Source organism: Notolepis coatsorum, assembly GCF_963971535.1.
Source record: "Notolepis coatsorum genome assembly, chromosome: 3".
Lineage (NCBI taxonomy): Eukaryota > Metazoa > Chordata > Actinopteri > Aulopiformes > Paralepididae > Notolepis > Notolepis coatsorum.
Genome location: NC_140167.1, coordinates 196,392,701 through 196,404,174, shown reverse-complemented (window position 1 = coordinate 196,404,174; position 11,474 = coordinate 196,392,701). Strand labels below are relative to the sequence as shown.

The window sequence follows — 11,474 nt, the reverse complement described above, 5'->3', positions numbered from 1 at the left end:
CTCTGTCCACAGGTATGAGAGGTCATGGGACAAGCCCAATAAGACCAAGCTGCTCCAAGACGGCCTGGAACGCACAGGCAGGCGTGACCTGGCCGAGAGGCTGCGCTGCTTGCACTGGGGCCACCAGAAGTTGAGCCGGAGGGTGGAGCTGCCCTCTGCCTTCCCCTACCTCATCACTGTACAGAAGACCATCTACAACCAGGACGGCCTTCGCAGGATCAACGACCTGAACCGCAGATACACCTGACCGGAGGCTGGGAGAGAGAAGACAATACACATGCAAAGAGCCACAGTACTGTATACAAGCCTACACTTAGGGCTGGGCAAGATATCCATATTCATCATTTATCATTGATTGATGTCGGTACACTATTTTGTTGACTACATTAATATTACACGTCCCATTACTGTGCTGTCCAATATGATGACCATCAATTGGATTATTTAATTTGAATTAAATTGTAGAAATACATATATATATTTTTTTAAATTGGTCATCTGGCTCAACTTGCTCCCAGTTTGGGGGTAAGTTGATCCTAGTCAAATAATCAGTTGAGACATACTGACCAATGGACCTTTTTACTAAATTAGTAATTACTAGTAATTACTAGACATAACGTTGCTTCAACTTGCTTCAACAACTGATTTATTACACCTTTATAAATATTTAAATCATTTGTTGAGGATTTTGCAGCCCCTGATAGCACCAATGATTGATTGATTATTTTATTTTTGTGTCATGCACACAAAACTTTGTGTCATGCACACAAAGTTTGGACACAAAAATACTGTTGCAGTGTTGGATTACTTCATTACATTTAATTTCATTACATAATTACAGATTATTATACAACTCAATAAACAATAAAAATCTCTTCCTGAAGCACAACTCAAGTTTTTCATATTCATCTTGCTCAAGAAAATCAACATAAATGGAGGACATTTTACTAAAAGTACTTCCCATACGTCCTTGTAAACAGGACAGTAAAACAATAAATTAACCTCATTCTCAATTTCTCCTACTGTAGCTCACACACCAAACAAAGTCTGTCCTCCTCTGGAGTGGCACTACACCTGGCAGTCTCTAGGGCTAGTGGTAATGTCCCTGACTGAATCTGTGCACATGGGATCTTTGTCCATTGTTTAAATTATACTTTACATAAGGTTCTGCACTACAAGTTTACAAGTTTCTTTAATAGTTGTCATACAGAAGTACAGAATACTTTTATACAAAATGCTTCTTACTGTTACGCTCAGACTGTGCAAGACAAGATAAGTATGAAAAAATGAGGTCACAGTGTTCAGTATAGACATATGTACAATGTTCGATGCAGAATAGACGTAACTGAGTTACCATATAATATACAATACTATGCAGTGTACTAATATACAATACTATATAGTGCAAGGCAGAAATGGGATGAGGTGCAATTTAGGTACAATTTACAGTAGGTGTACGAGTTGTAGTGCAAATCCTTTATCAATAAATATAAAGTGTGTTTGTGTGATCTAAAGTGTGGAGAGTGGGTGCTGCAGTGTGTTGTTTGTTTAAGTGAGTGTGTGCGTGTGGGTGTGTGTGCTGTGTGCATTTGATGGTTGTTGCATAGTGTTTATTGTTCGTTTAGCAGCCTGATGGCCTGGGGATAGAAGCTTCTTCTGAGTCTTTCTGTGCTCGCCTTAAGACTCCGGTATCGCTTGCCTGACCGCAGCAGTTCAAAGAGGCAGTTGTTCGGGTGGCTGGAGTCCTTGATGATTCTCTTAGCCTTCCCCCTGCACCGCTTGTTGTAAATGTTCTGGAGGGTGGGAAGCCCCCCTCCAATTGTGCGTTCGGCTGAACGTGTCACTCTTTGTAGTCTGCTACGGTCTTGTGCAGTGCTATTCCCAAACCAGGAGGTGATGTTGCCAGTCAGGATGCTCTCTATTGTACATGAGTAGAAGTTCCTAAGGATCTTCTGACTGACTTGGAACTTCCTTAGGCGCCTGAGGAAGTAGAGGCGTTGTCGTGCCTTCTTCACAACACTGTCAATGTGTGTGGTCCATGTCAAGTCCTCGGATATGTGGGCTCCGAGGTACTTGAAACTGTTCACTCTCTCAACCGGTCCCCCGTCGATGCTGAGGGGGCTGTAGTCCTTGACCCCCGACCTCCTGAAGTCCACAATCATCTCTTTTGTTTTGCTGACGTTCAGGGAGAGGCAGTTCTCCTGACACCACTGTGACAGATTCTCTACCTCTTCCAGGTAGGCCCTCTCGTCGTTGGCAGAGATCAGGCCCACCACTACTGTGTCATCAGCAAATTTGATGATTGTGTTGTTGTTCCGCTGTGCCACGCAGTCATGTGTGTACAGGGAGTAGAGGAGGGGGCTCAGAACACAGCCCTGGGGGGCCCCTATGTTGAGCGTGATGGATGAGGAGGTGCAGTTGCCTGCTCTTACCACCTGGGGTCTGCCCGTCAGGAAGTCCAAGACCCACTGGCAGAGGTCACTATAACTATCTTTTATGAGACAGTAATATGTTCGTATTTTTTGTTTATACCTTTGTAAATAACATGAAAGCCATAAAACGACTTATTAAACACTGAAGATAACCTTTTGTTATAACATCTAAGAAGTCATTCAACCAGTCTATTGTTTATTGTTTAAAAGGATCCCCATTATTATTATTATTATTATTATTATTATTATTATTATTATTATTATTATTATTATTATTATTATTATTATTATTATTATTATTATTATTATTATTATTATTATTATTATTATTATTATTATTCCTGGGGTCCACACAGAAAGACAACACAAAACAATACATGAGATACATATGACAATCACAATTCACATTAACAATGATAATCTAAAAACAGTAAAACATTGTAGACATCTTTATAAACATCAGAATATTTTCAGAAAAGGTTACATTCATGGGTAGACATGAATATTTTCAGAAAAGGTTATTACATTCATGAGTAAATATTTCATTATTACATTCCTACAGTAGGTATTTCCACTCCCAAACAGTATTTGCTCACATATTTAAGTAGTGCATTCTTAGGTGGTATTTGAAAGACACTTTGCTATTCAATTTACTTATGTTCAGTGGGCAGTGATTCCAATGATTGATGGCACGATAAACAACCGTCCTCTGTTTTGGACGTGGTAACATAATCTGTCCATCATCGGCTGACCTAGTCTATGCCTTATTATTATTATTATTTTCTTTTTCTTCGTGTGCTTCATAAAAATTCCCCAGTAAAATATATATATACTGTGTTACTTCATTTTATACAACGTTAAATCACATTTACATTAGATTACATAGAGACATGCGCACTCACTGCACTTGTGTATTTGACCTTAATCCTCAGCTAAATCTATTAGACCTCTGACGGTATTGTACATTTAATTTGATACTACTTCCCCTTATCGTTTTAGAGAATTAGTAGAAGAAAGCAGCTGGGATATAGATTATATAGGTTCCTATAAATATTGAAAGTATGCCCGCAATCATAATTGTGTTGAGCCAATGCAAACCTATGTTTTCATGTTTGCTCTAGTTATTCCGATACTGTAGTCTGGTTAAATTAATATATAACCCACCTATAGGAGGAGAAGGCCTCGCATGGATCGCGGTCAACCAGACGTAATTGTCTCCCGTTCGAAGGCAACCTATCAGAGCCATCAGACCACTGCACTTCCGCGTTACATGGAGGTCGTGAGGGAGCGGAGAGACCAATCCCAAGCCGATCGGCACTTTCTCGGTCGAGCACTTTTCCGCACCTACACCCCCCACCAACGCATGCGCAGATTGTCCAGAGAGCTTTGGGGGGATCAAATAATAAAGTCTATTGGATCATGTCTCTAGCACCCTAGCAACGGCCACAGCCGTAGCTACAACCACTTACGTTAAGGCTCTATAATCAACATCCCCCCGCTCTATCACATAAACTCAAAATACCGGAAGTGTTGCGGTGGTCTATATGCGGCGCCAGTCAATTCTATTAGCAAGATTGTGTGAGAGCCTGCAATGAAGACGCTGCTGCTGTCGACTGCTGCTGCGTAAAGACCGAGTCACAGACGCCTAACTACATATCGAATATGGTTGAAAGATAACCCTCAAAGAAAATGGATATATAACTGTTACGCTTCTCGACGCACAATTTGCATCGGAACTATGATTCGGACAGAACACTATGATGGTGACCATTCGGAAACGGACACAATTGCATGCATCTTAACAAGCAGCTGCCCTCCTATAGCAAGCCACAGCGAATCTATCTTCATAGCACATTTTTGGCCTTTAATTGATCAAACTAATGCGCAATTATCAACCCAACCGAATGTCCGCGCCTTGTTTACGAGAAGTGCCGACGCATAAATATTAATAATACTGGACAGATTGCATCTATTATGGCTTCGGTGCTGAGTTTTTTCAGTGGCCCAGAAGAATTGGAAGATGTCAATCATGCCCGGGGCTTGATCAAAGAATTGAAGTTATTATATGACGCTCAGCTCCTCGCAGACGTTACTATCGGAGTGGAAGCAGACCAGGAGTCCCTGCTGGACCACAGCGCCGAGGTCAAAGGTGACATAGCGAAACTTTTCCGGTGCAACAGAAACATCCTCGCCGCCGCCAGTCCTTATTTCAAAAGCATGTTCACCGGTGGTTTAAACGAGAGTGTGCAGAAGAAGGTGATCATTCACGGTGTCGACGCCGAGTCCATGTCCGTGATCGTTGACTATTGCTACACGGGCAGGGTTACCATCACGGAGGGCAACGTGCAGAGACTTTACGCGGCTGCCAATATGTTGCAACTCGAGTACATCAGACAGGCGTGCTCGAGTTTTATGACCAGGAGGCTGGACCTGTCTAACTGCGTTGGGATTCTAAAGTTTGCAGACACTTATGACAATCCTGAGTTAAAGGCGAAGGCTCAAGCTTTCATAGCTAGGAACTTTGGTCAGATTTGCAATGGTCGGGAGCTTTGTGAGCTGGACTTTGTACAAATGAGAGAGGTGTTGTCTCTAGACACCTTGGATGTAGACTGTGAAAGGAAGGTGTGCTCAGCTGCTCTACAGTGGATAGATGCTAATATACCAGAGGGAAGGGAGGATGTGTTGCAGGTGCTCAGGTGTGTACGCTGGAAGCTGTTCACTGAGAAGGACAAAGCCTACTTGGAAAGCCTCGTGGCCCGGCCTGTCATAGAGAAGTACCTTGCACATTTCATCAACAAGTCTACAGAGGAAAACCTTGCACTGTCTGCAAGAGTGGACATACCGAAACACAGAATAGGTGTGAACGCTAAAGAAATGATCCTCTTTTTTGGCCAACCAAACGACAACATCATGTGCTGTGACCCGTACTCGGAGGAGCTGTACTTCGTGGCTCCACCGCTGGTGGACCTCAGCAGTCAGGACTACAAACGCTCCACCATCGAGTCCCTGATCGCCTGCTCCACCCCTGAAAACAACCTGTATCTGGCCTCCCACCTCTCAAAACACTTCTGGACGTACAACCCCGTGCAGAACAGCTGGCAGGAGTTGGCGGAGAGACCCCTGGCCAGGATGCATTCCGGGATGGGCTACCTCAACGGTCACGTGTACATCCTGGGCGGCAGGAACCCCGTCACGGACGCCCGGCTGAAGGAGGTGGAGTGCTACAGCGTGCAGAGGAACCAGTGGAGGTTTGTGGCCCCCCTGCCCCACTCCCTGGGCAAGATGCAGGTGGTGGCTCTGAATGAGCAGCTGTACGTGGTGAACAAGAGGCGGATGCTCTGCTATGACCCGCGGAGGAACCGCTGGCGCCACTGCGGCTCGGTGAGGAGAGACAAGCTCCACAAGGCCTGCGTGTTCCAGGACCAGATCATCTGCGTGTGTGACATTCCGGTGGTGAAGGCCTACAGCCCGACCAGGGGAGAGTGGAAGAGGATGGGGGACATTCCCATCGACAGTCGCGCCCTGAACTACCAGGTGGTTCAGCACAGTGGCAAGCTGCTGCTCCTCACCCAGACCCTACTGCAACACAACAAGAACCGGGTCCTCATACACGAGTACGACCCGGGCAGGGACAGCTGGAAGAACATCATGGCCGTCTACGTGTCCTCCCTGGGGCCTGTGTGCGTGTCGACACGCGTGTACCCGGCGTGCTTGGGCTCGGCGCAGAGCTTCTGCACGGAGGAGGACGATGACAGCGGCTCCAGCGCCGACTGGGACTTTGACGGGATGACAGACGCCGACTCCGACTCTGGAAGCTCTAGTTCATTCTCTGACGAGAATTGGTAGCAAACACTGTGGTAATTGTGTCAAAAAGGACCGTTCACTCTTGTGTCACTTTGATTGATTGATTGAAAACTTTATTAACAGATTGCAGAATGGGTACAATACAGTACAGCTCAATACACACAATTGTTAAGGGGATGCAGACCAGAGAAAGACTTTCGTCTTGTTTACATCAGGGTCCCCCACTAATGAGCTTTTTCATGGTTTTCTGTACGCCAGTAGAGACTGTGATGCGATGCCAGAGGCAAATCAGTGTTAGTCATTTTTCGGTGTATTCAAAAGTCAATCGAAGGCAAGACATTTTACATATCCATCACTATAGGTTGATGACCATTGTCACTAGAGTTAAATAAAATACCGTACTAAGCAGGTTTACTTTTATTTAGCTCTCGTTCACCAACACATTTCAGAGCAACAGCAAAGGAGAGATTGACAGTAGGGGTGGGAAAGGAGAGAATGACAGTATAGGGGAGATTAGGGGAGAGATTGACAGTAGGGGTGGGAAAGACCAGTGTTCCTGGTGCCATGTCATACTTAAGCCATAATAAAAGATTTTTGTAACTCTTAATGTATAGTCAAGTTAGACCGCGCTCACAAGTTCTCACACTGGGTGCTGCAATCCCATAAAGTTCAGTATATCAAAAAGCAGGGTAGCCGGACCAGCACTCACAGGTTCAATGTTTTTTAATGGCAGCCTGAATAAATAGCAGACATGTTTCGGTCAATGTCCTTCTTCAGTGATATAGCTAGCCATATCACTGAAGAAGGACATTGTCCAAAACATGTCTGCTATTTATTCAGGCTGCCATTAAAAAACATTGAACCTGTAACTCTTAATGTTCAACGACACCTTGGGTATTGCTGATATACTGTGTTTCATCACACATTTTTTTATTTGACCAAAGTAGCAACAGAAATCTACATAAATTATTTTTTGAAACGTAAAAGAAAAAGCCATTTAATTCTATTACAGGTGAAATTCAGACTTTCAAGCACTTTCTCCAACAATTTTTTTTTCATTTTCAAGAACTTTCAAGAACCTTGAAATGTGAATACAATATCCTAGTACTGGGCATCAGTGTATTGATCCAATATCACGGGGGAAAGTATTTTGATATTGCGACGCGACGTGTGAATATATTTCCCCGCCCCCTAGGGACAAGCGTCCTTCCTTAGCTGCCTCCCATTTCATAAAACCCAAAACACAGGCCAGAATTTACGTATTTGCAAGTCTGCTGCCCCCTCTACACTATTGAAATACATGTTAAGACTTCACACAGCCAGCATTGTGAAATCTACTGTATGTGATGATGAAGCCAATGTACTGTATGTTAACTCAGGTCGGGCTTCAGAAAGCCTGTATGCCATTACTGAAATAGTAGAAGTTAAATTTGTTTGAATTTATATCCTGTCTGTTGTGAAGATTATATCGGTGAAATTATTTTTGTCGCGTATGTTTACTCAAATAACTTGTATGGAGTTTTCCTGTATCCATTGTGTGAAACTCGAAAAGGAAACTGAAGTTTAAGGTGCAAAAACTTGTATAGAGTATTTGATTTGATTTGATTTTTTTGATTTGAAGTCTTTATTTCGAACATGCAATGAATACAACAAACAATAACAAAAAAGAAAAACAACTCAATCTGCATGTTCGAAAAGGAGTAGGAAGAAGTATACACTTATTTAATCCTACCCCTTTTCCACTACTCAAATGAGTGTACTATTTTAAACATAAAAAAGAAAAGAAAAGAAAAAAATATATATATATATAGTATATACAAGTGTCGTCTGTTCTATTGAGTCTTCTTAAAGAGATAATTTTTGCTGCACATAATAATGAAAGTATTGTAAAGCCCTTGTGTCCCTGACCCTCTTTTTCTCCACAAATACACTTTGTTTAATTTTCATTTTATTTCACTGTTTATACGGGAAAGGGTTAAAATGACATTTCACATGTACATTTAAACTGGCCTGACTCAGTTACAAACTGGTTTTCAGCAGGTTCCTGTTCTGCAGCACATGAAACAAATATTAATATACAAAACAAATAGCCAGTTGTACTACATACAATCCTGACAAAAACATTACATTATCAACATTGTGGACAGGAACAACAATCATGCAGTCATAATAACAGTCAATACAATCGACAGCATCAACTAAATAAAAACCTGGGAATGAGTTGGATCAGTGATTACAGGTGTTTTCTAGCATCAGAAAGAAACTGATGTCTGATTCTAGCACACATTCAGAACAAATAAATAACGCACATCCTTGGTGCCGAGCCAAACTGTAAACCACACAGTAGTCACCAGTGGTGGAAGAAGTACACACCCAGATGATAAATGAGTACTCTGGTAAAAGTCCTCAAATTCTACTTAAGTAAAAGTAGAGAAGTATTTGCTATTGAATGTACTTAAGTATCTAAAGTAAAAGTATGCATTCTACATTTGTGTATTCCATTGCTTGGAAGCATTCAACCCTCAATCCATTGACCTCTAAAGGTCATCTTAAAGTGTTATGTGGTTCAGTTCCGCTCTTGATTAAAGGTTATGTTAAAGTGGTATGTGGTCCAGTCCTGCTGCTCTGATTAAAGGTTGTGTTAAAGTGGTATGTGGTCCAGTTATGCTGCTCTGATTACGCTGATTAGGCTTCAAATGTCAAAGTATATAATCTTCATATATTTTTGCCATGTTTTCTATGCAAAATATTGTTCTTCAAAGTAACTAGTAAGTAGTAACTGATGGGTTCAGATAAATGTAGTGGAGTAAAAAGTACAATATTTCCTTTGATATGTAGTGGCTCAAACAAGGGACTAAACACGTTTAGCAATTATGCCACATCAATGTGGAACGCCCTACCCAAAGCTGTAAAGGAATGTGAATCACTACCCACTTTCAAAAACACTAAAAAAACACCTACGGGAGACTGCAATTCTAAACTGGCCCCTGTAAATGTCCTAACACAACCCCCCCCCCAATGTACATTAAATGACCAAGTATGGTCTTGTCAATATTCCAATGTACAGTTTTGCTTGTTCAGTTGTACAGTGTCCCCCACCCACTCCTCCTACCCAACCCCCCCCCCCCCCAACCTCCTCCAATGTACAGTTTCTATGTCAAATGTATATACTCTCTTTTCTGGACTCTTCGTATCACAAACAGTACTGTATTTGCAAATCTGGTATGTCATAAATGTATAGATGTAGCAGTACTGTCTATCTGTATGTCATATATGTTATGATGAATTGAAAATGGGGGACCCTGATGTAAACAAGGCGAAAGTCTTTCTCTGGTCTGCATCCCCTTAACAATTGTATGCATTGAGCTGTACTGTACTGTACCCATTCTGCAATCTGTTAATACAATTTTCAATCAATCAATCAATCAAAAGTATAAAGTTCCCTAAAATGAAAATACTCACGTAAAGTACAAGTAGCTTGGGATTGGGAATAGTAAGAATATTTTCCACCACTGGTAGTCACACTACTTTTGATATCTTGAGGTGTGGAAGGATGGGGGGGGGGGGGGGGGGGGGTTAATAATTGTTTTAAGTAGAAATTGCTTTTGCACCTCCTAGGCTCCATTCACTTTGAGGTAGGTTAGGTTTAATTAGGCATATGTCTCCCGCATCATAGTTGGAACGACGGCCTGGATTAGATTGCTGTATTTGTATTTGTACCGAATGTACAGAATAAAAACCTGTAAAATATGGACATTGAAATAGCTAGGCTTGCTGATAACAAACTATCATTACACATGGGCAAAACAGAGTCCATTCTCTTCGGTTCAAATAACAAACTCAGCAAGACCGACGGCTTCTCAGTTACAGTGGGTGACAATATCAAGTCAAGTCAAGTCAAGAGTTTTAATTGTCACGGCATACAAGTATACAATGAAATGCGGGTGGTCTTGCCCGCGACGATGTGCAATACAGTGGTACAACATATAATAGAATCCAATAAAAATACAGTGGTACAACATATAATAGAATCCAATAAAAAACAACAGTGCAATAAACAGGTAACATGGTGTGACATCTCGGTATCTGTACATAGTATTTACAGAGCATATAGGACATGCTAGGTAGCTTTAGTAGTGCAATACACTGTTCCTGTTGTTATACTAATTTAAAGTGGCCTTTCCTCTTGGCCATACAGTAAGTGTGCGTGTGTGCGGCATGAGTGTTAAAGTGGCTGCTAGTGTGTGAGCGTGCTCAGCGTGGAAGGAAAGACGAAAGACGAAATTACCTACCTGGGTTCCATCCTAGAGGCAAATCTTTCCTGTGACAAAATGGCATCCAATGTAATAAAAAAAGTCAACCAACGAACTAGATTCTTTTACCGGATCTCCTCTCTGGTAAACAAGAATACCCTGAAGACTCTGGCAGGAGCACTCATTCAAGGGTACTACGACTATGCTTGCACCTCATGGTACCAAAGCACCTCAAAGGCGCTAAAAACAAGATTACAAACATCACAAAACAAACTGGTCAGACTACTACTTGACCTTACCCCCAGAACTCACCTCACCCCTGCCCACTTTGACAACCTAGGATGGCTTAGAGTAGACGACAGAGTACAGCAACTTGCAATGGGCCTGGTCTACAAGATACACTATACGACTAAGGTACCCATGTACATGTCAAAATACTTCCCAAAGGTCAGTGAATACCACAACCACTACACCAGAGGAAGCTCAACAAATCATGTTAAACCCAGATTCGGCTCAAACAAGGGACTAAACACGTTTCGCAATTATGCCACATCAATGTGGAACGCCCTACCCAAAGCTGTAAAGGAATGTGAAAGCTACCCACATTCAAAACCGCTCTTAAAGAGCACCTACGGGAGACTGCAATTCGAAACTGGCCACCGTAAATGCCCAAACCCCCCACCACCTAATAGACAGTCTCCTCCCCACCGCATGTATATATTCTCTCCCCGCCGTATGTATATTTCTCTCCCACCCACCCACCCCCTCCAAATGTACAGTCTCAACCCCACCGTATGTATATTTCTCTCCCACCCACCCACCCCCTCCTAATGTACAGTCCCCTCCCCATCATATGTATATACTCTGTCAGGATCTATGGGTAACAGTACTGTATATTTGAATACCGTATCAGTACTAAAAACCTGTATGTCCCTATGCCATAAATGTCATGTATGTTGTGTATGTCATAAATGTCGATATGAAT

The 11,474-nt window shown here is 42.3% G+C and overlaps 2 protein-coding genes across 2 annotated transcripts in view; both read left to right on the top strand.

Moving 5' to 3' along the window:
• Positions 1-247, top strand: part of LOC311226124 (uncharacterized protein) — a gene marked incomplete at both ends in the record, with an annotated part of 109,877 nt that extends 109,630 nt beyond the window's left edge. The window contains one exon of the mRNA XM_084311498.1: positions 13-247. Coding sequence (XP_084167624.1) covers positions 13-247 — 235 coding nt within the window. The remainder of the gene's footprint in view (positions 1-12) is intronic.
• A 3,858-nt stretch (positions 248-4,105) lies between these two features.
• kbtbd7 (kelch repeat and BTB (POZ) domain containing 7) lies at positions 4,106-6,709 on the top strand. The gene has a single exon (XM_084310506.1). The coding sequence runs from the start codon at positions 4,407-4,409 to the stop codon at positions 6,276-6,278; it is 1,872 nt and encodes a 623-aa protein (XP_084166632.1). The 5' UTR covers positions 4,106-4,406; the 3' UTR covers positions 6,279-6,709.
• Positions 6,710-11,474: the final 4,765 nt, after the last annotated feature.

Coding starts and splice junctions, on each gene's coding strand:
- kbtbd7 (XM_084310506.1), top strand. CDS start 4,407: ATGGCTTCGGTGCTGAGTTTTTTCAGTGGCCCAGAAGAATTGGAAGAT.